Raw genomic sequence first — 24,992 nt, forward strand, 5'->3', positions numbered from 1 at the left:
TGTACTGACCTCACCTTCTGGATGATAGCGTGGTGAACAGGCCATGGCTCGGGTGGTTGATGTCCTTGATGATCTTTTTGGCCTTCCTGTGACATCGGGTGCTGTAGGTGTCTTGGAGGGCAGGCAGTGTGGGCCCTCACCTCCTCCCTATAGACTGTCTCATCATTGTTGGTAATCAGGCCTACTACTGTTGTGTCGTCTGCAAACTTGATGATTGAGTTGGAGGCGTGCTTGGCCATGCAGTCATGGGTGAACAGGAAGTACAGGAGGGGGCTGAGCACGCAACCTTGTGGGGCCCCTGTGTTGAGGATCAGCATAGTGGAGGCGTTGTTTCCTACCTTCACCACCTGGGGGCAGCCCATCAGGAAGTCCAGGACCCAGTTGCAATGGGTGGAGTTCAGACGCAGGGCCCTGAGGTTAATGATGAGCTTGGAGGGTGCTATGATGTTGAAAGGCAGTGTGCAGTGTGATGGCGATTGCATCATCCGTGGATATGGGGTGTTATGCGAATTTGAGTGTGTCTAGGGTGTCAGGTTAGGTGGAGGTGATATGATCCTTAACTAGCCTCTCAAAGCACTTCATGATGACAGAAGTGAGTGGTGTTGGGCGATAGTCATTTGTATCAGTTACTTTCGCTTTCTTGTGTATGGGAACAATGGTGGATGTCTTGAAGCAAGTGGGGACAGCCGACTGGGATAGGGAGATACTGAATATGTCCGTAAACACTCCAGCCAGCTGGTCTGTGCATGCTCTGAGGATGCGGCTAGGGATGCGGTCTGAGCCCGCAGCCTTGCAAGGATTAACATGCTTAAATGTCTTACTCACGTCGGCCACGGAGAATGAGAGCTCACAGTCCTAGGGAGCAGACCGTGTCGGCTACACTGTGCTATCCTCAATGCGGGCGAAGAAGGTGTTTAGCTTGTCCGGGAGCAAGCTTCCTGCCATCCAGGACCTCTATACCAGGCGGTGTCAGAGGAAGGCTCAAAAAATGGTCAAAGACTCCAGCCACCCTAGTTATAGACTGTTCTCCCTGCTACCGCACGGCAAGCGGTACCGGAGCCCAAAGTCTAGGTCCAAAAGGCTACTTAACAGCTTCTACCCCCAAGCCATAAGACTGCTAAACAGTTATTCAAATGGCTACCCAGACTATTTGCATTGACCCCCTTTTTACGCTGCTGCTACTCTGTTTATTATCTATGCATAGTCACTTTAATAACTCTACCTACATGTACATATTACCTCAATTACCTCAAATAACCTGTACCCCCACACATTGACTCAGTACCGGTACCCCCTGTATATAGCCTCTCCTGTATATAGCCTCATTATTGTTATTTTATTGTGTTACTTATGTTCTTACTTTTGTTTATTTATTTATGTATTTTGTAACAGATTTTTCCCCCTTTTTATATACAAAAAAAATCTGCATTGTTGGTTAGGGTTAGGGTAATAGGCTAGTTAGTTAGTTGGTTGGTTGGTTAAGGGCTTGTAAATTCGCTTTTTACGGTACGTCTACACCTGTTGTATTCGGCGCATGTGACAAATACATTTTGATTTGATTGAGCCATTGAATTGCGACTCCACTTTGTCTCTGTACTGATGTTTTTGCCTGTTTGATTGCCTTACAGAGGGCATAACTGGACTGTTTGTATTCTGCCATACTCCCAGTCACCTTGCCCTGGTTAAATGCGGTGGTTCACGCTTTCATTTTTGCGCGAATGCTTCCATCTATCCACGGTTTTTGGTTTGGAAAGGTTTTAATCGTCACGGTGAGAACAACATCCCATATACACTTCCTGATGAACTCAGTCACTGTGTCCGTGTATACATCAATGTTATTCTCAGTCCACGTGATCAAAACTTATTTTGGGCCTGCTACATGAAAGAGACAGCTAAGAAGGCTAGATTGAGAGGGGATGGAGAGCAGATGCTTCGGGAGGGTTAGGGTGAGAGGGGATGCTTCGGGAGGGTTAGGGTTAGGGTTAGGGTGAGAGGGGATGCTTTGGGAGGGTTAGGGTGAGAGGGGATGCTTCGGGAGGGTTAGGGTTAGGGTGAGAGGGGATGGAGAGGGGATGGAGAGGGGATGGAGAGGGGATGGAGAGGGGATGCTTCGGGAGGGTTAGGGTGAGAGGGGATGCTTCGGGAGGGTTAGGGTGAGAGGGGATGCTTCGGGAGGGTTAGGGTGAGAGGGGATGCTTCGGGAGGGTTAGGGTGAGAGGGGATGCTTCGGGAGGGTTAGGGTTAGGGTTAGGGTGAGAGGGGATGCTTCGGGAGGGTTAGGGTGAGAGGGGATGCTTCGGGAGGGTTAGGGTTAGGGTGAGAGGGGATACTTCGGGAGGGTTAGGGTTAGGGTTAGGGTGAGAGGGGATGCTTCGGGAGGGTTAGGGTGAGAGGGGATGCTTCGGGAGGGTTAGGGTGAGAGGGGATGCTTCGGGAGGGTTAGGGTTAGGGTGAGAGGGGATGCTTCGGGAGGGTTAGGGTTAGGGTGAGAGGGGATGCTTCGGGAGGGTTAGGGTGAGAGGGGATGCTTCGGGAGGGTTAGGGTTAGGGTTAGGGTGAGAGGGGATGCTTCGGGAGGGTTAGGGTTAGGGTTAGGGTGAGAGGGGATGCTTCGGGAGGTGTCTCTACCAGCCAATACATGATCTAAGTGATTGATAGTTGGTATTCAGCAGTCATAAGGGAATGCCTTATTTACTTTGAAAAAATACTAAAATAGTGATTTAGTCAGACAGCAAAGACAGCAGCTCTATAGAGATGAGATGATGACTTGGAATAATAAAACATCATAAAGTCATCAAATAAAACAAATATACACAACAGCTGAAATATTTTATTAAAGTAAAGTAATGTGAAGAAATGATGGTTAATAAGTGATCAGCAGTATTGACTGTCACTACCATCATGGGACTTGTATTAATTGTTTTATTCTGTGTTGTTACAGCATTCAACCAACTTAATGCATAGTGCATTTAATGTAAAAACGAAATTCGAAAACAGTGATTCTTTTTTGATAATGGAACCGACCTCAAAAAGCACTAAGCGCTCAGCACACAGCATTATTCAGTAAGTGGCAGAGAGGCAGACAGGATGGGGAGAACTGGACTCACGTCATCTCCAGTGTTGTTGGCGTTATAACCACAGTTCAGGGCGATGTCCAGCGGGTGCATCTCAGTCCAACCCTCTGAGGTACATGTCTTGGACAGGTTACCTAGGGAACACATGATACAGGTAGAGGTTACCTAGGGAACACAGGGTACAGGTAGAGGTTACCTAGGGAACACAGGATACAGGTAGAGGTTACCTAGGGAACACAGGATACAGGTAGAGGTTACCTAGGGAGCACAGGATACAGGTAGAGGTTACCTAGGGAACACAGGATACAGGTAGAGGTTACCTACACTCTTAGAAAAAAATGGTTATTCGGCTGTCCCCATAGGAGAACTCTTAGAAGAACCATTTTTGGTTCCAGGTAGAACCCTTTTGAGTTCCATGTAGAACCCTTTAAACAGAGGGTTTTACATGGAACCAAAAAGGGTTCTCCTATAGGAGGGAGAATAGTTAAAAGGTTTAGGGTTAGCCTATAGGGACAGCCGAAGAACCCTTTTGGAACCCTATTTTCTAAGAGTGTAGGGAACACACCACATGGGTAGAGGTTACCTAGGAAACACACCACACGGGTAGAGGTTACCTAGGAAACACACCACACGGGTAGAGGTTACCTAGGAAACACACCACACAGGTAGAGGTTACCTAGGAAACACACCACACGGGTAGAGGTTACCTAGGAAACACACCACATGGGTAGAGGTTACCTAGGAAACACACCACACAGGTAGAGGTTACCTAGGAAACACACCACACGGGTAGATGTTACTTAGGAAACACACCACACAGGTAGAGGTTACCTAGGAAACACACCACACAGGTAGAGGTTACCTAGGAAACACACCACACGGGTAGAGGTCGAGGGTAATGACAGCGCCAGGACAGAGAAGAGGGGTGACATGGGAGAACTTGGAAAGGCCAAACACCAGACAGGCTGCAGAGTTCTGGAAGCAGGGAGCCCAGCCAGCAGAGAATTGCAGAAGTTCAGACAGGAGATGAGAAGCAGAAGTCCAGACAGTAGTCTGCTTATCAGTCCTCATCACCAACTACATCTCTGGCCACTGCAACACATTACCTTCTGCTGACAACTGTTTCGTTATTCACCCACATCATGGACAGAGTGGAGTGCCGTCATCAGCCTGCTTTATCTCAGCACACAGTTTACTGTTACAGATGTTGACTTTACTGTCACTGTTTACTGCCTTTAGGAGGAAGGTTGTTGACACACCAGAACCCTGCGCAGGTTAGCGTATTTCATCATGAATGTTGTTCTGGAGGCAGCTCTGCAGAGTGGTCACTAGCTGACACAGACAATAACCCTAACCTTAACCCTAACCTTAACCCCAACCTTAACCAATCTGTTAACCTGACCTGCATTATTGGAGCTCTGATCTTAAGAATTTCATTGTACCCTGCAATTACATGTGCATGTGACTAATAAACTCATCTAATCCCAAAAATATATAGCCAATTTTGACTTTGCAGCCGGCCTATCTAAGGTGAAATCACCCAGTTCTGCCTCCAGGACAAGACTCATGACAATAATTGCTAACCTGCAACCCTGCTGGGGTTATAATGATTCTCTCTCTCTCTCTCTCTCCAAACTGACTGTCAGTCTGGATGGAAGGCATCTCTCTCTCTCCAAACTGGCTGTCAGTCTGGATGGAAGGCATCTCTCTCTCTCCAAACTGGCTGTCAGTCTGGATGGAAGGCATCTCTCTCTCTCCAAACTGGCTGTCAGTCTGGATGGAAGGCATCTCTCTCTCTCCAAACTGGCTGTCAGTCTGGATGGAAGGCATCTCTCTCTCTCCAAACTGGCTGTCAGTCTGGATGGAAGGCATCTCTCTCTCTCCAAACTGGCTGTCAGTCTGGATGGAAGGCATCTCTCTCTCTCCAAACTGACTGTCAGTCTGGATGGAAGGCATCTCTCTCTCTCCAAACTGGCTGTCAGTCTGGATGGAAGGCATCTCTCTCTCTCTCTAAACTGGCTGTCAGTCTGGATGGAAGGCATCTCTCTCTCTCTCTAAACTGACTGTCAGTCTGGATGGAAGGCATCTCTCTCTCTCTCTAAACTGACTGTCAGTCTGGATGGAAGGCATCTCTCTCTCTCTAAACTGACTGTCAGTCTGGATGGAAGGCATCTCTCTCTCTCTCTAAACTGACTGTCAGTCTGGATGGAAGGCATCTCTCTCTCTCCAAACTGACTGTCAGTCTGGATGGAAGGCATCTCTCTCTCTCCAAACTGGCTGTCAGTCTGGATGGAAGGCATCTCTCTCTCTCCAAACTGGCTGTCAGTCTGGATGGAAGGCATCTCTCTCTCTCCAAACTGGCTGTCAGTCTGGATGGAAGGCATCTCTCTCTCTCCAAACTGACTGTCAGTCTGGATGGAAGGCATCTCTCTCTCTCTCTAAACTGGCTGTCAGTCTGGATGGAAGGCATCTCTCTCTCTCCAAACTGACTGTCAGTCTGGATGGAAGGCATCTCTCTCTCTCTCCAAACTGGCTGTCAGTCTGGATGGAAGGCATCTCTCTCTCTCCAAACTGACTGTCAGTCTGGATGGAAGGCATCTCTCTCTCTCCAAACTGACTGTCAGTCTGGATGGAAGGCATCTCTCTCTCTCCAAACTGACTGTCAGTCTGGATGGAAGGCATCTCTCTCTCTCTCCAAACTGGCTGTCAGTCTGGATGGAAGGCATCTCTCTCTCTCCAAACTGACTGTCAGTCTGGATGGAAGGCATCTCTCTCTCTCCAAACTGACTGTCAGTCTGGATGGAAGGCATCTCTCCCTCTCCAAACTGGCTGTCAGTCTGGATGGAAGGCATCTCTCTCTCTCCAAACTGGCTGTCAGTCTGGATGGAAGGCATCTCTCTCTCTCCAAACTGGCTGTCAGTCTGGATGGAAGGCATCTCTCTCTCTCCAAACTGGCTGTCAGTCTGGATGGAAGGCATCTCTCTCTCTCTCCAAACTGGCTGTCAGTCTGGATGGAAGGCATCTCTCTCTCTCCAAACTGGCTGTCAGTCTGGATGGAAGGCATCTCTCTCTCTCCAAACTGGCTGTCAGTCTGGATGGAAGGCATCTCTCTCTCTCCAAACTGGCTGTCAGTCTGGATGGAAGGCATCTCTCTCTCTCTAAACTGGCTGTCAGTCTGGATGGAAGGCATCTCTCTCTCTCTCCAAACTGGCTGTCAGTCTGGATGGAAGGCATCTCTCTCTCTCTCCAAACTGGCTGTCAGTCTGGATGGAAGGCATCTCTCTCTCTCCAAACTGGCTGTCAGTCTGGATGGAAGGCATCTCTCTCTCTCCAAACTGGCTGTCAGTCTGGATGGAAGGCATCTCTCTCTCTCCAAACTGACTGTCAGTCTGGATGGAAGGCATCTCTCTCTCTCTAAACTGACTGTCAGTCTGGATGGAAGGCATCTCTCTCTCTCTCCAAACTGACTGTCAGTCTGGATGGAAGGCATCTCTCTCTCTCTCCAAACTGGCTGTCAGTCTGGATGGAAGGCATCTCTCTCTCTCTCCAAACTGGCTGTCAGTCTGGATGGAAGGCATCTCTCTCTCTCCAAACTGGCTGTCAGTCTGGATGGAAGGCATCTCTCTCTCTCCAAACTGGCTGTCAGTCTGGATGGAAGGCATCTCTCTCTCTCCAAACTGGCTGTCAGTCTGGATGGAAGGCATCTCTCTCTCTCTCCAAACTGGCTGTCAGTCTGGATGGAAGGCATCTCTCTCTCTCTCCAAACTGGCTGTCAGTCTGGATGGAAGGCATCTCTCTCTCTCCAAACTGGCTGTCAGTCTGGATGGAAGGCATCTCTCTCTCTCCAAACTGGCTGTCAGTCTGGATGGAAGGCATCTCTCTCTCTCCAAACTGGCTGTCAGTCTGGATGGAAGGCATCTCTCTCTCTCCAAACTGGCTGTCAGTCTGGATGGAAGGCATCTCTCTCTCTCTCCAAACTGGCTGTCAGTCTGGATGGAAGGCATCTCTCTCTCTCTAAACTGGCTGTCAGTCTGGATGGAAGGCATCTCTCTCTCTCTCCAAACTGGCTGTCAGTCTGGATGGAAGGCATCTCTCTCTCTCTCCAAACTGGCTGTCAGTCTGGATGGAAGGCATCTCTCTCTCTCTCCAAACTGGCTGTCAGTCTGGATGGAAGGCATCTCTCTCTCTCTCCAAACTGGCTGTCAGTCTGGATGGAAGGCATCTCTCTCTCTCCAAACTGGCTGTCAGTCTGGATGGAAGGCATCTCTCTCTCTCCAAACTGGCTGTCAGTCTGGATGGAAGGCATCTCTCTCTCTCCAAACTGGCTGTCAGTCTGGATGGAAGGCATCTCTCTCTCTCTCCAAACTGGCTGTCAGTCTGGATGGAAGGCATCTCTCTCTCTCCAAACTGGCTGTCAGTCTGGATGGAAGGCATCTCTCTCTCTCCAAACTGGCTGTCAGTCTGGATGGAAGGCATCTCTCTCTCTCCAAACTGGCTGTCAGTCTGGATGGAAGGCATCTCTCTCTCTCTCTCTAAACTGGCTGTCAGTCTGGATGGAAGGCATCTCTCTCTCTCCAAACTGGCTGTCAGTCTGGATGGAAGGCATCTATCTCTCTCCAAACTGACTGTCAGTCTGGATGGAAGGCATCTCTCTCTCTCCAAACTGGCTGTCAGTCTGGATGGAAGGCATCTCTCTCTCTCCAAACTGGCTGTCAGTCTGGATGGAAGGCATCTCTCTCTCTCTCCAAACTGGCTGTCAGTCTGGATGGAAGGCATCTCTCTCTCTCTCTCTAAACTGGCTGTCAGTCTGGATGGAAGGCATCTCTCTCTCTCCAAACTGGCTGTCAGTCTGGATGGAAGGCATCTCTCTCTCTCCAAACTGACTGTCAGTCTGGATGGAAGGCATCTCTCTCTCTCCAAACTGGCTGTCAGTCTGGATGGAAGGCATCTCTCTTTCTCCAAACTGGCTGTCAGTCTGGATGGAAGGCATCTCTCTCTCTCCAAACTGGCTGTCAGTCTGGATGGAAGGCATCTCTCTCTCTCTCCAAACTGGCTGTCAGTCTGGATGGAAGGCATCTCTCTCTCTCCAAACTGACTGTCAGTCTGGATGGAAGGCATCTCTCTCTCTCCAAACTGACTGTCAGTCTGGATGGAAGGCATCTCTCTCTCTCCAAACTGACTGTCAGTCTGGATGGAAGGCATCTCTCTCTCTCTCCAAACTGGCTGTCAGTCTGGATGGAAGGCAGCTCTCTCTCTCCAAACTGGCTGTCAGTCTGGATGGAAGGCATCTCTCTCTCTCCAAACTGACTGTCAGTCTTGATGGAAGGCATCTCTCTCTCTCCAAACTGGCTGTCAGTCTGGATGGAAGGCATCTCTCTCTCTCTCTAAACTGGCTGTCAGTCTGGATGGAAGGCATCTCTCTCTCTCCAAACTGGCTGTCAGTCTGGATGGAAGGCATCTCTCTCTCTCCAAACTGGCTGTCAGTCTGGATGGAAGGCATCTCTCTCTCTCTCCAAACTGGCTGTCAGTCTGGATGGAAGGCATCTCTCTCTCTCCAAACTGGCTGTCAGTCTGGATGGAAGGCATCTCTCTCTCTCCAAACTGGCTGTCAGTCTGGATGGAAGGCATCTCTCTCTCTCCAAACTGGCTGTCAGTCTGGATGGAAGGCATCTCTCTCTCTCTAAACTGGCTGTCAGTCTGGATGGAAGGCATCTCTCTCTCTCTCCAAACTGGCTGTCAGTCTGGATGGAAGGCATCTCTCTCTCTCTCCAAACTGGCTGTCAGTCTGGATGGAAGGCATCTCTCTCTCTCCAAACTGGCTGTCAGTCTGGATGGAAGGCATCTCTCTCTCTCCAAACTGGCTGTCAGTCTGGATGGAAGGCATCTCTCTCTCTCCAAACTGACTGTCAGTCTGGATGGAAGGCATCTCTCTCTCTCTAAACTGACTGTCAGTCTGGATGGAAGGCATCTCTCTCTCTCTCCAAACTGACTGTCAGTCTGGATGGAAGGCATCTCTCTCTCTCTCCAAACTGGCTGTCAGTCTGGATGGAAGGCATCTCTCTCTCTCTCCAAACTGGCTGTCAGTCTGGATGGAAGGCATCTCTCTCTCTCCAAACTGGCTGTCAGTCTGGATGGAAGGCATCTCTCTCTCTCCAAACTGGCTGTCAGTCTGGATGGAAGGCATCTCTCTCTCTCCAAACTGGCTGTCAGTCTGGATGGAAGGCATCTCTCTCTCTCCAAACTGACTGTCAGTCTGGATGGAAGGCATCTCTCTCTCTCCAAACTGACTGTCAGTCTGGATGGAAGGCATCTCTCTCTCTCTCCAAACTGGCTGTCAGTCTGGATGGAAGGCATCTCTCTCTCTCTAAACTGGCTGTCAGTCTGGATGGAAGGCATCTCTCTCTCTCTCCAAACTGGCTGTCAGTCTGAATGGAAGGCATCTCTCTCTCTCTAAACTGGCTGTCAGTCTGGATGGAAGGCATCTCTCTCTCTCTCTAAACTGGCTGTCAGTCTGGATGGAAGGCATCTCTCTCTCTCCAAACTGGCTGTCAGTCTGGATGGAAGGCATCTCTCTCTCTCCAAACTGACTGTCAGTCTGGATGGAAGGCATCTCTCTCTCTCCAAACTGGCTGTCAGTCTGGATGGAAGGCATCTCTCTCTCTCTCCAAACTGGCTGTCAGTCTGGATGGAAGGCATCTCTCTCTCTCCAAACTGACTGTCAGTCTGGATGGAAGGCATCTCTCTCTCTCCAAACTGACTGTCAGTCTGGATGGAAGGCATCTCTCTCTCAAGGCATTCTGGATCAGCACAGTCTGTGTTTAACTCTTCGATGTTTGAGCGGTTCTTGACCAGTTCCAACTGATATTTTGGTGTACAGAGCGCTTTGTGAGCGTCGCAGCGTCCAGAGCCTTATAGTGCCAGAAAGCCCCATCAGCCTGCTTTCCACTAACACTGTGAGCGTCGCAGCGTCCAGAAAGCCCATCAGCCTGCTTTCCACTAACACTGTGAGCTTCGCAGCGTCCAGAAAGCCCCTTCAGCATGCTTTCCACTAACACTGTGAGCGTCGCAGCGTCCAGAAAGCCCCTTCAGCCTGCTTTCCACTAACACTGTGAGCGTCGCAGCGTCCAGAAAGCCCCTTCAGCCTGCTTTCCACTAACACTGTGAGCGTCGCAGCGTCCAGAAAGCCCCTTCAGCCTGCTTTCCACTAACACTGTGAGCGTCGCAGCGTCCAGAAAGCCCCTTCAGCCTGCTTTCCACTAACACTGTGAGCGTCGCAGCGTCCAGAAAGCCCCTTCAGCCTGCTTTCCACTAACACTGTGAGCGTCGCAGCGTCCAGAAAGCCCCTTCAGCCTGCTTTCCACTAACACTGTGGATTTGACATGAACATTTGTAGGGAGTTGTGTGTCACACTTTCTGGCTTATCCATACAAATAATATACTTCCTCTGCCTCTGAGCGACAAAGCCAAGCCTGGGAAACAGCATTTTAAAGGGGACACATTAGTGAATACAGCAACCATGGTTTCATTTTACTGTGATGTTCTCAGCCGAATTTAGAGCTCTCAACAAAAAAGAATCTCCAGTGTAGATTTAGGCTTGTGTTTTAGGTTATTGTCTTGCTGAAATGTGAATTAATCTACCAGTGTCTGGCAGACTAAACCAGGTTTTCCTCTGGGATTTTGCCTGTACATAGCTCTATTCCGTTTCTTTATTATGTTTATTTATTATGTTTTATGTGTTAAATAAAGGTTAAAAAAATAAAAATAATAATACTGCAAAAAATGTGGCAAAGCAATTACGGTTTTGTACTGAATACAAAGTGTTATGTTTGGGGCAAATCCAACACATCACTGAGTACCACTCTCGATATGTTCAAGCATGGTGTTGACTGCATCATGTTATGGGCATGCTTGTCATCGGCAAGGGCTAGGTGATGCAGTCAACACCATGCTTGAACATATCGAGAGTGGTACTCAGTGATGTGTTGGATTTGCCCCAAACATAACACTTTGTATTCAGTACAAAACCGTAATTGCTTTGCCACATTTTTTGCAGTATTATTATTTTTATTTTTTTAACCTTTATTTAACACATAAAACATAATAAAGAAACATAATAAAGAAACGGAATAGAGCTATGTACAGGCAAAATCCCAGAGGAAAATCTGGTTTAGTCTGCCAGACACTGGTAGATTAATTCACATTTCAGCAAGACAATAATTTAACTTTATTTAACCCTAGCCCTTGCCGATGACAAGCATGCCCATAACATGATGCAGTCAACACCATGCTTGAACATATCGAGAGTGGTACTCAGTGATGTGTTGGATTTGCCCCAAACATAACACTTTGTATTCAGTACAAAACCGTAATTGCTTTGCCACATTTTTTGCAGTATTATTATTTTTATTTTTTTAACCTTTATTTAACTAGGCAAGTCAGTTAAGAACAAATTCTTATTTACAATGACGGCCTACACCGGCCAAACCCGGACACGCTGGGCCAATTGTGCCTTGTTGCAAACAGAATGCATGTTTTGGAATATGTTTTATTCTTTAAAGGCTTCCTCTGGGGGAGGTTGGTACTCCATCTAAACTCTGGGGGAGGTTGCTACTCCATCTAAACTCTGGGGGAGGTTGCTACTCCATCTAAACTCTGGGGGAGGTTGCTACTCCATCTAAACTCTGGGGGAGGTTGGAGTAGCAACCTCCCCCAGAGTTTAGATGGAGTAGCAACCTCCCCCAGAGTTTAGATGGAGTAGCAACCTCCTGGAGAGTTTAGATGGAGTACCAACCTCCCCCAGAGTTTAGATGGAGTAGCAACCTCCCCCAGAGTTTAGATGGAGTAGCAACCTCCCCCAGAGTTTAGATGGAGTAGAAACCTCCCCCAGAGTTTAGATGGAGTACCAACCTCCCCCAGAGTTTAGATGGAGTAGCAACCTCCCCCAGAGTTTAGATGGAGTAGCAACCTCCCCCAGAGTTTAGATGGAGTACCAACCTCCCCCAGAGTTTAGATGGAGTACCAACCTCCCCCAGAGTTTAGATGGAGTAGCAACCTCCCCCAGAGTTTAGATGGAGTAGCAACCTCCCCCAGAGTTTAGATGGAGTAGCAACCTCCTGGAGAGTTTAGATGGAGTACCAACCTCCCCCAGAGTTTAGATGGAGTAGCAACCTCCCCCAGAGTTTAGATGGAGTAGCAACCTCCCCCAGAGTTTAGATGGAGTAGCAACCTCCTGGAGAGCTTAGATGGAGTACCAACCTCCCCCAGAGTTTAGATGGTCAGAGGGAGTGTGTAGTTCTAATGGGGACGGGGAGAGTCAGGCAAGAGGCAACACATACAGCTACATCGATCAATCAGTCCTGTCCAGTCCACTGGTTCTGTCTGCACAGTTCATTTGGACAATCAGTGAAAGTTTAGACAAAATATTTTTAATTAAGAAATGGAAAACTATAAGTCCAACTCAAACACTGCTAGCGAGTGATTACTCTTTCCTGTAAACTAACAGGAATCCAGCCAATCCTGAAGACTATTTATACCCTGGCATCGATCCCTTCATATCAAGCCTGTAGTTGTTGGAACCTCTGTCTCATTGTCTCTCCTTTCCTTCCAAGACCTCTGACAGGCTGGCTGGAGTATGGATGATCAGCATGAGATATAGAGTGGCAGTGGGCCTCTGTTCATCTCACAATTACAGTCTGATAGAGTAAGGGTTAAGGAGACGTTGCTGTGGCAACATGGATTTATGTTTCTCCAGTTAGAGAACACCTCCATGAAGACAGTCGATGCAAATTGGTTTTAAAAGAGGACCATTCAATAAATCCACAATGTTATCGACCACTTGCCTAAATGTGAACATTAAATAATCAATATTGGTCATCACAGCTTGATATCTACTATGTTTAGTGACACTTAGGAACTGAATGCATCAATATGCTTCACCCAGAATACATTACAGTCTTATAAGTATATAAGGAGCACTCATACTCACACACACTCACGCTAATCTAAATTATTTGACGAAAAAGTTTGAAGTAATGTCCTATGATATTAATTGAAAAGTGGATAATTATTTAAGTCCAGAGGGCTGTCTCAGAGACAAACAGATTTACATCATCTGAAGATATTTGGAGACGCGTCAACTTCCCAAAATCCAATTTACTTTTTAAGAGCTGTATCACTCCAAACTCTCATCTGGCCCTTCAAATGATGTATTAGAAAACTGACAGCTCTGAACTGATTATTCAGAGCTGTCTATATTATATTTTGATTGGCCAATGCATGTTAAAGTGAGTTTTTCCCCTCAATATATTTTTGTTCTTAGCCATATCTAAGCCATATTCAAAATGGAATTCAAACCAGATAGCCTTTATTGAAATTACAGTTGAAGTCGGAAGTTTACATACACCTTAGCCAAATACATTTAAACTCAGTTTTTCACAATTCCTGACATTTAATCCTAGTAAAAGTTCCCTGTCTTAGGTCAGTTAGGATCACCACTTTATTTTAAGAATGTGAAATGTCAGAATAATAGTAGAGAGAATGATTTATTTAAGCTTTTATTTCTTTCATCACATTCCCAGTGGGTCAGAAGTTTGCATACACTCAATTAGTATTTGGTAGCATTGCCTTTAAATTGTTTAACTTGGGTCAAACGTTTCAGGTAGCCTTCCACAAGCTTCCCACGATAAGTTGGGTGAATTTTGGCCCATTCCTCCTGACAGAGCTGGTGTAACTGAGTCAGGTTTGTAGGCCTCCTTGCTCGCACACACTTTTTCAGTTCTGCCCACACATTTTCTATAGGATTGAGGTCAGGGCTTTGTGATGGCCACTCCAATACCTTGACTTTGTTGTCCTTATGCCATTTTGCCACAACTTTGGAAGTATGCTTGGGGTCATTGTCCATTTGGAAGACCCATTTGCGACCAAGCTTTAACTTCCTGACTGATGTCTTGAGATGTTGCTTCAATATATCCACATAATTTTCCTTCCTCGTGATGCCATCTATTTTGTGAAGTGCACCAGTCCCTCCTGCAGCAAAGCACCCCCACAGCATGATGCTGCCACCCCCGTGCTTCAAAGTTGGGATGTTGTTCTTCAGCTTGCAAGCAAACCCCTTTTTCCTCCAAACATAACGATGGTCATTATGGCCAAACAGTTCTATGTTTGTTTCATCAGACCAGAGGACATTTCTCAAAAAAGTACGATCTTTGTCCCCATGTGCAGTTGCAAACCATAGTCTGGCTTTTTTATGGCGGTTTTGGAGCAGTGGCTTCTTCCTGCCAAAACTATAGTTTGTTAACACGACATTTGTGGAGTGGTTGAAAAACGAGTTTTAATGACTCCAACCTAAGTGTATGTAAACTTCCGACTTCAACTGTATATCTGTTTAGTTAGTTGACGTTGTAATGTTTGCTCCCGGGTTTGCAGCATCGCATTAGTGGAAACCAAGACTGTTCTCAGGGCAGGTCTGGTTGTAGCTAGATATGTTTGAATCACGTCAGGGACAATTGTAGTATTTTAGCCAACCCTTTTCCTAACCTTAACCTAATTCTCCTAACCTGCTGCTTAAGTTTTCCTAACCTGTGCTATGAAAAGTCACTTCTGCTAGTCAAAACCGGCAAACCTGCCCTGAGAACAGCCCCCGTGTTCACCGCTCTTCCCAACAGCCCAGCTATAGTTAGCACAAGTTGGCTAGCTGGCTAGCTGGCTAGTTGGCTAGCTGGCTAGCTAACTCATTATACCTTGACAATATTGACCCTCAACATACTTATTCTTCAATTATCTCAGCCATATTCACAAATAAATTCAGGGTAGATTAACTATCTAACAGGCATGAGCTCAGATCGGCTGCAAACGTTAATTTGTTGCATCAAATCAACCTCTCCACCATAGCTAGCTAGTTAGCTACGTTAGCTAATCAAACCAATGCTCAAATTACAAACAATAGCAAAGTGCCGCAACAGTTTCATCAAACAGCAGCAAAACGTCTATTCTTACCTTGATCGTCGGTATTCTTTATCTATAATATAATTTTCAGTCTCACCCCAAATAATGTCCATGCAATGTTGTTCTGCACTAAGATATTACAACATCTTTGCCTGATTTTTCCTCACTTTCTGACAATTGTGTAATTCATAAACAACTTAGCTATTGAAATGCAAGCAGCAGGTGATGAGACCAGAAAGTATTACAATACCAAAAAAATCATAATATTTCAGTCAAGTCAGCCTTACCAACATAATTGTAATACAGTCATCAGTACTATTCATATTCCCCTACTAAACCTCCTTACCACAAACAAGAATATGAACCAAAGATGATTCACTTTATTTTAAATGACGACATAATGGTGGAGGAATCACACATTGTTAAATGTGGTAGCAGCAAGATGTCTGTTTACCTCCATCAGTCCAATCACCAAAGACTGCTATAGTAGAGGGAGAGAGGTTACAAGAGGAAAGGGTGGAGGGACTAGACTGCTATAGTAGAGGGAGAGAGGTTACAAGAGGAAAGGGCGGAGGGACTAGACTGCTATAGTAGAGGGAGAGAGGTTACAAGAGGAAAGGGTGGAGGGACTAGACTGCTATAGTAGAGGGAGAGAGGTTACAAGAGGAAAGGGTGGAGGGACTAGACTGCTATAGTAGAGGGAGAGAGGTTACAAGAGGAAAGGGTGGAGGGACTAGACTGCTATAGTAGAGGGAGAGAGGTTACAAGAGGAAAGGGTGGAGACTAGACTGCTATAGTAGAGGGAGAGAGGTTACAAGAGGAAAGGGTGGAGGGACTAGACTGCTATAGTAGAGGGAGAGAGGTTACAAGAGGAAAGGGTGGAGGGACTAGACTGCTATAGTAGAGGGAGAGAGGTTACAAGAGGAAAGGGTGGAGGGACTAGACTGCTATAGTAGAGGGAGATAGGTTACAAGAGGAAAGGGTGGAGGGACTAGACTACTATAGTAGAGGGAGAGAGGTTACAAGAGGAAAGGGTGGAGGGACTGCTATAGTAGAGGGAGAGAGGTTACAAGAGGAAAGGGGGGAGGGACTAGACTGCTATAGTAGAGGGAGAGAGGTTACAAGAGGAAAGGGTGGAGGGACTAGACTGCTATAGTAGAGGGAGAGAGGTTACAAGAGGAAAGGGCGGAGGGACTAGACTGCTATAGTAGAGGGAGAGAGGTTACAAGAGGAAAGGGTGGAGGGACTAGACTGCTATAGTAGAGGGAGAGAGGTTACAAGAGGAAAGGGTGGAGGGACTAGACTGCTATAGTAGAAGGAGAGAGGTTACAAGAGGAAAGGGTGGAGGGACTAGACTGCTATAGTAGAGGGAGAGAGGTTACAAGAGGAAAGGGTGGAGGGACTAGACTGCTATGGTAGAGGGAGAGAGGTTACAAGAGGAAAGGGTGGAGGGACTAGACTGCTATAGTAGAGGGAGAGAGGTTACAAGAGGAAAGGGTGGAGGGACTAGACTGCTATAGTAGAGGGAGAGAGGTTACAAGAGGAAAGGGTAGAGGGACTAGACTGCTATAGTAGAGGGAGAGAGGTTACAATAGGAAAGGGTGGAGGGACTAGACTGCTATAGTAGAGGGAGAGAGGTTACAAGAGGAAAGGGTGGAGGGACTAGACTGCTATAGTAGAGGGAGAGAGGTTACAAGAGGAAAGGGTGGAGGGACTAGACTGCTATAGTAGAGGGAGAGAGGTTACAAGAGGAAAGGGTGGAGGGACTAGACTGCTATGGTAGAGGGAGAGAGGTTACAAGAGGAAAGGGTGGAGGGACTAGACTGCTATAGTAGAGGGAGAGAGGTTACAAGAGGAAAGGGTGGAGGGACTAGACTGCTATAGTAGAGGGAGAGAGGTTACAAGAGGAAAGGGTGGAGGGACTAGACTGCTATGGTAGAGGGAGAGAGGTTACAAGAGGAAAGGGTGGAGGGACTAGACTGCTATAGTAGAGGGAGAGAGGTTACAAGAGGAAAGGGTGGAGGGACTAGACTGCTATAGTAGAGGGAGAGGTTACAAGAGGAAAGGGTGGAGAGACTGCTATAGTAGAGGGAGAGAGGTTACAAGAGGAAAGGGTGGAGGGACTAGACTGCTATAGTAGAGGGAGAGAGGTTACAAGAGGAAGGGGTGGAGGGACTAGACTGCTATAGTAGAGAGAGAGAGGTTACAAGAGGAAAGGGTGGAGGGACTAGACTGCTATAGTAGAGGGAGAGAGGTTACAAGAGGAAAGGGTGGAGGGACTAGACTGCTATAGTAGAGGGAGAGAGGTTACAAGAGGAAAGGGTGGAGGGACTAGACTGCTATAGTAGAGGGAGAGAGGTTACAAGAGGAAAGGGTGGAGGGACTAGACTGCTATGGTAGAGGGAGAGAGGTTACAAGAGGAAAGGGTGGAGGGACTAGACTGCTATAGTAGAGGGAGAGAGGTTACAAGAGGAAAGGGTGGAGGGACTAGACTGCTATAGTAGAGAGAGAGAGGTTACAAGAGGAAAGGGTGGAGGGACTAGACTGCTATAGTAGAGGGAGAGAGGTTACAAGAGGAAAGGGTGGAGGGACTAGACTGCTATGGTAGAGGGAGAGAGGTTACAAGAGGAAAGGGTGGAGGGACTAGACTGCTATAGTAGAGGGAGAGAGGTTACAAGAGGAAAGGGTGGAGGGACTAGACTGCTATAGTAGAGGGAGAGGTTACAAGAGGAAAGGGTGGAGAGACTGCTATAGTAGAGGGAGAGAGGTTACAAGAGGAAAGGGTGGAGGGACTAGACTGCTATAGTAGAGGGAGAGAGGTTACAAGAGGAAAGGGTGGAGGGACTAGACTGCTATAGTAGAGGGAGAGAGGTTACAAGAGGAAAGGGTGGAGGGACTAGACTGCTATGGTAGAGGGAGAGAGGTTACAAGAGGAAAGGGTGGAGGGACTAGACTGCTATAGTAGAGGGAGAGAGGTTACAAGAGGAAAGGGTGGAGGGACTAGACTGCTATATTAGAGGGAGAGAGGTTACAAGAGGAAAGGGTGGAGGGACTAGACTGCTATAGTAGAGGGAGAGAGGTTACAAGAGGAAAGGGTGGAGGGACTAGACTGCTATGGTAGAGGGAGAGAGGTTACAAGAGGAAAGGGTGGAGGGACTAGACTGCTATAGTAGAGGGAGAGAGGTTACAAGAGGAAAGGGTGGAGGGACTAGACTGCTATAGTAGAGGGAGAGGTTACAAGAGGAAAGGGTGGAGAGACTGCTATAGTAGAGGGAGAGAGGTTACAAGAGGAAAGGGTGGAGGGACTAGACTGCTATAGTAGAGGGAGAGAGGTTACAAGAGGAAAGGGTGGAGGGACTAGACTGCTATAGTAGAGGGAGAGAGGTTACAAGAGGAAAGGGTGGAGGGACTAGACTGCTATGGTAGAGGGAGAGAGGTTACAAGAGGAAAGGGTGGAGGGACTAGACTGCTATGGTAGAGGGAGAGAGGTTACAAGAGGAAAGGGTGGAGGGACTAGACTGCTATAGTAGAGGGAGAGAGGTTACAAGAGAAAAGGGTGGAGAGACTGCTATTGTAGAGGGAGAGAGGTTACAAGAGGAAAGGGTGGAGGGACTAGACTGCTATGGTAGAGGGAGAGAGGTTACAAGAGGAAAGGGTGGAGGGACTAGACTGCTATAGTAGAGGGAGAGAGGTTACAAGAGGAAAGGGTGGAGGGACTAGACTGCTATGGTAGAGGGAGAGAGGTTACAAGAGGAAAGGATGGAGGGACTAGACTGCTATAGTAGAGGGAGAGAGGTTACAAGAGGAAGGGGTGGAGACTAGACTGCTATGGTAGAGGGAGAGAGGTTACAAGAGGAAAGGGTGGGGGGACTAGACTGCTATAGTAGAGGGAGAGAGGTTACAAGAGGAAAGGGTGGAGGGACTAGACTGCTATAGTAGAGGGAGAGAGGTTACAAGAGGAAAGGGTGGAGGGACTAGACTGCTATAGTAGAGGGAGAGAGGTTACAAGAGGAAAGGGTGGAGGGACTAGACTGCTTTGGTAGAGGGAGAGAGGTTACAAGAGGAAAGGGTGGAGGGACTAGACTGCTATAGTAGAGGGAGAGAGGTTACAAGAGGAAAGGGTGGAGGGACTAGACTGCTATAGTAGAGGGAGAGAGGTTACAAGAGGAAAGGGTGGAGGGACTAGACTGCTATAGTAGAGGGAGAGAGGTTACAAGAGGAAAGGGTGGAGGGACTAGACTGCTATAGTAGAGGGAGAGAGGTTACAAGAGGAAAGGGTGGAGGGACTAGACTGCTATAGTAGAGGGAGAGAGGTTACAAGGGGAAAGGGTGGAGGGACTAGACTGCTATAGTAGAGGGAGAGTGGTTACAAGAGGAAAGGGTGGAGAGACTGCTATAGTAGAGGGAGAGAGGTTACAAGAGGAAAGGGTGGAGGGACTAGACTGCTATAGTAGAGGGAGAGAGGTTACAAGAGGAAAGGGTGGAGAGACTAGACTGCTATAGTAGAGGGAGAGAGGTTACAAGAGGAAAGGGTGGAGGGACTGCTATGGTAGAGGGAGATAGGTTACAAGAGGAAAGGGTGGAGGGACTAGACTGCTATGGTAGAGGGAGAGAGGTTACAAGAGGAAAGGGTGGAGGGACTAGACTGCTATAGTAGAGGGAGAGAGGTTACAAGAGGAAAGGGTGGAGGGACTAGACTGCTATAGTAGAGGGAGAGAGGTTACAAGAGGAAAGGGTGGAGGGACTAGACTGCTATAGTAGAGGGAGAGAGGTTACAAGAGGAAAGGGTGGAGGGACTAGACTGCTATAGTAGAGGGAGAGAGGTTACAAGAGGAAAGGGTGGAGGGACTAGACTGCTATAGTAGAGGGAGAGAGGTTACAAGAGGAAAGGGTGGAGAGACTAGACTGCTATAGTAGAGGGAGAGAGGTTACAAGAGGAAAGGGTGGAGAGACTGCTATAGTAGAGGGAGAGAGGTTACAAGAGGAAAGGGTGGAGGGAGGGAGAGAGGTTACAAGAGGAAAGGGTGGAGGGACTAGACTGCTATAGTAGAGGGAGAGAGGTTACAAGAGGAAAGGGTGGAGGGACTAGACTGCTATAGTAGAGGGATAGAGGTTACAAGAGGAAAGGGTGGGGGGAGGGAGAGAGGTTACAAGAGGAAAGGGTGGAGGGACTAGACTGCTATAGTAGAGGGAGAGAGGTTACAAGAGGAAAGGGTGGAGAGACTGCTATAGTAGAGGGAGAGAGGTTACAAGAGGAAAGGGTGGAGGGACTAGACTGCTATAGTAGAGGGAGAGAGGTTACAAGAGGAAAGGGTGGAGGGACTAGACTGCTATGGTAGAGGGAGAGAGGTTACAAGAGGAAAGGGTGGAGGGACTAGACTGCTATAGTAGAGGGAGAGAGGTTACAAGAGGAAAGGGTGGAGGGACTAGACTGCTATAGTAGAGGGAGAGAGGTTACAAGAGGAAAGGGTGGAGAGACTGCTATAGTAGAGGGAGAGAGGTTACAAGAGGAAAGGGTGGAGGGAGGGAGAGAGGTTACAAGAGGAAAGGGTGGAGGGACTAGACTGCTATAGTAGAGGGAGAGAGGTTACAAGAGGAAAGGGTGGAGGGACTAGACTGCTATAGTAGAGGGAGAGAGGTTACAAGAGGAAAGGGTGGAGGGACTAGACTGCTATAGTAGAGGGAGAGAGGTTACAAGAGGAAAGGGTGGAGGGACTAGACTGCTATAGTAGAGGGAGAGAGGTTACAAGAGGAAAGGGTGGAGGGACTAGACTGCTATGGTAGAGGGAGAGAGGTTACAAGAGGAAAGGGTGGAGGGACTAGACTGCTATAGTAGAGGGAGAGAGGTTACAAGAGGAAAGGGTGGAGGGACTAGACTGCTATGGTAGAGGGAGAGAGGTTACAAGAGGAAAGGGCGGAGGGACTAGACTGCTATGGTAGAGGGAGAGAGGTTACAAGAGGAAAGGGTGGAGGGACTAGACTGCTATAGTAGAGGGAGAGAGGTTACAAGAGGAAAGGGTGGAGAGACTAGACTGCTATAGTAGAGGGAGAGAGGTTACAAGAGGAAAGGGTGGAGAGACTAGACTGCTATAGTAGAGGGAGAGAGGTTACAAGAGGAAAGGGTGGAGGGACTGCTATGGTAGAGGGAGATAGGTTACAAGAGGAAAGGGTGGAGGGACTAGACTGCTATGGTAGAGGGAGAGAGGTTACAAGAGGAAAGGGTGGAGAGACTGCTATAGTAGAGGGAGAGAGGTTACAAGAGGAAAGGGTGGAGGGACTAGACTGCTATAGTAGAGGGAGAGAGGTTACAAGAGGAAAGGGTGGAGAGACTAGACTGCTATAGTAGAGGGAGAGAGGTTACAAGAGGAAAGGGTGGAGGGACTGCTATGGTAGAGGGAGATAGGTTACAAGAGGAAAGGGTGGAGGGACTAGACTGCTATGGTAGAGGGAGAGAGGTTACAAGAGGAAAGGGTGGAGGGACTAGACTGCTATAGTAGAGGGAGAGAGGTTACAAGAGGAAAGGGTGGAGGGACTAGACTGCTATAGTAGAGGGAGAGAGGTTACAAGAGGAAAGGGTGGAGGGACTAGACTGCTATAGTAGAGGGAGAGAGGTTACAAGAGGAAAGGGGGGAGGGACTAGACTGCTATAGTAGAGGGAGAGAGGTTACAAGAGGAAAGGGTGGAGGGACTAGACTGCTATAGTAGAGGGAGAGAGGTTACAAGAGGAAAGGGTGGAGGGACTAGACTGCTATAGTAGAGGGAGAGAGGTTACAAGAGGAAAGGGTGGAGAGACTGCTATAGTAGAGGGAGAGAGGTTACAAGAGGAAAGGGTGGAGGGAGGGAGAGAGGTTACAAGAGGAAAGGGTGGAGGGACTAGACTGCTATAGTAGAGGGAGAGAGGTTACAAGAGGAAAGGGTGGAGGGACTAGACTGCTATAGTAGAGGGAGAGAGGTTACAAGAGGAAAGGGTGGGGGGAGGGAGAGAGGTTACAAGAGGAAAGGGTGGAGGGACTAGACTGCTATAGTAGAGGGAGAGAGGTTACAAGAGGAAAGGGTGGAGAGACTGCTATAGTAGAGGGAGAGAGGTTACAAGAGGAAAGGGTGGAGGGACTAGACTGCTATAGTAGAGGGAGAGAGGTTACAAGAGGAAAGGGTGGAGGGACTAGACTGCTATGGTAGAGGGAGAGAGGTTACAAGAGGAAAGGGTGGAGGGACTAGACTGCTATAGTAGAGGGAGAGAGGTTACAAGAGGAAAGGGTGGAGGGACTAGACTGCTATAGTAGAGGGAGAGAGGTTACAAGAGGAAAGGGTGGAGAGACTGCTATAGTAGAGGGAGAGAGGTTACAAGAGGAAAGGGTGGAGGGAGGGAGAGAGGTTACAAGAGGAAAGGGTGGAGGGACTAGACTGCTATAGTAGAGGGAGAGAGGTTACAAGAGGAAAGGGTGGAGGGACTAGACTGCTATAGTAGAGGGAGAGAGGTTACAAGAGGAAAGGGTGGAGGGACTAGACTGCTATAGTAGAGGGAGAGAGGTTACAAGAGGAAAGGGTGGAGAGACTGCTATAGTAGAGGGAGAGAGGTTACAAGAGGAAAGGGTGGAGGGACTAGACTGCTATAGTAGAGGGAGAGAGGTTACAAGAGAAAAGGGTGGAGAGACTGCTATTGTAGAGTGAGAGAGGTTACAAGAGGAAAGGGTGGAGGGACTAGACTGCTATGGTAGAGGGAGAGAGGTTACAAGAGGAAAGGGTGGAGGGACTAGACTGCTATAGTAGAGGGAGAGAGGTTACAAGAGGAAAGGGTGGAGGGACTAGACTGCTATGGTAGAGGGAGAGAGGTTACAAGAGGAAAGGGCGGAGGGACTAGACTGCTATGGTAGAGGGAGAGAGGTTACAAGAGGAAAGGGTGGAGGGACTAGACTGCTATAGTAGAGGGAGAGAGGTTACAAGAGGAAAGGGTGGAGAGACTAGACTGCTATAGTAGAGGGAGAGAGGTTACAAGAGGAAAGGGTGGAGGGACTGCTATGGTAGAGGGAGATAGGTTACAAGAGGAAAGGGTGGAGGGACTAGACTGCTATGGTAGAGGGAGAGAGGTTACAAGAGGAAAGGGTGGAGGGACTAGACTGCTATAGTAGAGGGAGAGAGGTTACAAGAGGAAAGGGTGGAGGGACTAGACTGCTATGGTAGAGGGAGAGAGGTTACAAGAGGAAAGGGTGGAGGGACTAGACTGCTATAGTAGAGGGAGAGAGGTTACAAGAGGAAAGGGTGGAGAGACTAGACTGCTATAGTAGAGGGAGAGAGGTTACAAGAGGAAAGGGTGGAGGGACTGCTATGGTAGAGGGAGATAGGTTACAAGAGGAAAGGGTGGAGGGACTAGACTGCTATGGTAGAGGGAGAGAGGTTACAAGAGGAAAGGGTGGAGGGACTAGACTGCTATAGTAGAGGGAGAGAGGTTACAAGAGGAAAGGGTGGAGGGACTAGACTGCTATAGTAGAGGGATAGAGGTTACAAGAGGAAAGGGTGGAGGGACTAGACTGCTATAGTAGAGGGAGAGAGGTTACAAGAGGAAAGGGTGGAGGGACTAGACTGCTATGGTAGAGGGAGAGAGGTTACAAGAGGAAAGGGTGGAGGGACTAGACTGCTATAGTAGAGGGAGAGAGGTTACAAGAGGAAAGGGTGGAGGGACTAGACTGCTATAGTAGAGGGAGAGGTTACAAGAGGAAAGGGTGGAGAGACTGCTATAGTAGAGGGAGAGAGGTTACAAGAGGAAAGGGTGGAGGGACTAGACTGCTATAGTAGAGGGAGAGAGGTTACAAGAGGAAAGGGTGGAGGGACTAGACTGCTATAGTAGAGGGAGAGAGGTTACAAGAGGAAAGGGTGGAGGGACTAGACTGCTATGGTAGAGGGAGAGAGGTTACAAGAGGAAAGGGTGGAGGGACTAGACTGCTATGGTAGAGGGAGAGAGGTTACAAGAGGAAAGGGTGGAGGGACTAGACTGCTATAGTAGAGGGAGAGAGGTTACAAGAGAAAAGGGTGGAGAGACTGCTATTGTAGAGGGAGAGAGGTTACAAGAGGAAAGGGTGGAGGGACTAGACTGCTATGGTAGAGGGAGAGAGGTTACAAGAGGAAAGGGTGGAGGGACTAGACTGCTATAGTAGAGGGAGAGAGGTTACAAGAGGAAAGGGTGGAGGGACTAGACTGCTATGGTAGAGGGAGAGAGGTTACAAGAGGAAAGGGTGGAGGGACTAGACTGCTATAGTAGAGGGAGAGAGGTTACAAGAGGAAGGGGTGGAGACTAGACTGCTATGGTAGAGGGAGAGAGGTTACAAGAGGAAAGGGTGGAGGGACTAGACTGCTATAGTAGAGGGAGAGAGGTTACAAGAGGAAAGGGTGGAGGGACTAGACTGCTATAGTAGAGGGAGAGAGGTTACAAGAGGAAAGGGTGGAGGGACTAGACTGCTATAGTAGAGGGAGAGAGGTTACAAGAGGAAAGGGTGGAGAGACTGCTATAGTAGAGGGAGAGAGGTTACAAGAGGAAAGGGTGGAGGGAGGGAGAGAGGTTACAAGAGGAAAGGGTGGAGGGACTAGACTGCTATAGTAGAGGGAGAGAGGTTACAAGAGGAAAGGGTGGAGGGACTAGACTGCTATAGTAGAGGGAGAGAGGTTACAAGAGGAAAGGGTGGGGGGAGGGAGAGAGGTTACAAGAGGAAAGGGTGGAGGGACTAGACTGCTATAGTAGAGGGAGAGAGGTTACAAGAGGAAAGGGTGGAGAGACTGCTATAGTAGAGGGAGAGAGGTTACAAGAGGAAAGGGTGGAGGGACTAGACTGCTATAGTAGAGGGAGAGAGGTTACAAGAGGAAAGGGTGGAGGGACTAGACTGCTATGGTAGAGGGAGAGAGGTTACAAGAGGAAAGGGTGGAGGGACTAGACTGCTATAGTAGAGGGAGAGAGGTTACAAGAGGAAAGGGTGGAGGGACTAG

General features: G+C 48.2%; 1 protein-coding gene across 1 annotated transcript in view; it reads right to left on the bottom strand.

Annotated features, from left to right (window-relative positions):
- The window catches only part of LOC311099709 (vasoactive intestinal polypeptide receptor-like), a gene marked incomplete at both ends in the record, with an annotated part of 166,120 nt that overhangs the window by 78,484 nt on the left and 62,644 nt on the right, over positions 1 to 24,992 (bottom strand). The window contains one exon of the mRNA XM_084140449.1: positions 3,108 to 3,208. Within this exon, the coding sequence (XP_083996575.1) occupies positions 3,108 to 3,208 (101 nt within the window). The remainder of the gene's footprint in view (positions 1 to 3,107; positions 3,209 to 24,992) is intronic.

The sequence above is a fragment of the Coregonus lavaretus genome, assembly GCF_964263955.1.
Source record: "Coregonus lavaretus genome assembly, chromosome: 2".
NCBI lineage: Eukaryota > Metazoa > Chordata > Actinopteri > Salmoniformes > Salmonidae > Coregonus > Coregonus lavaretus.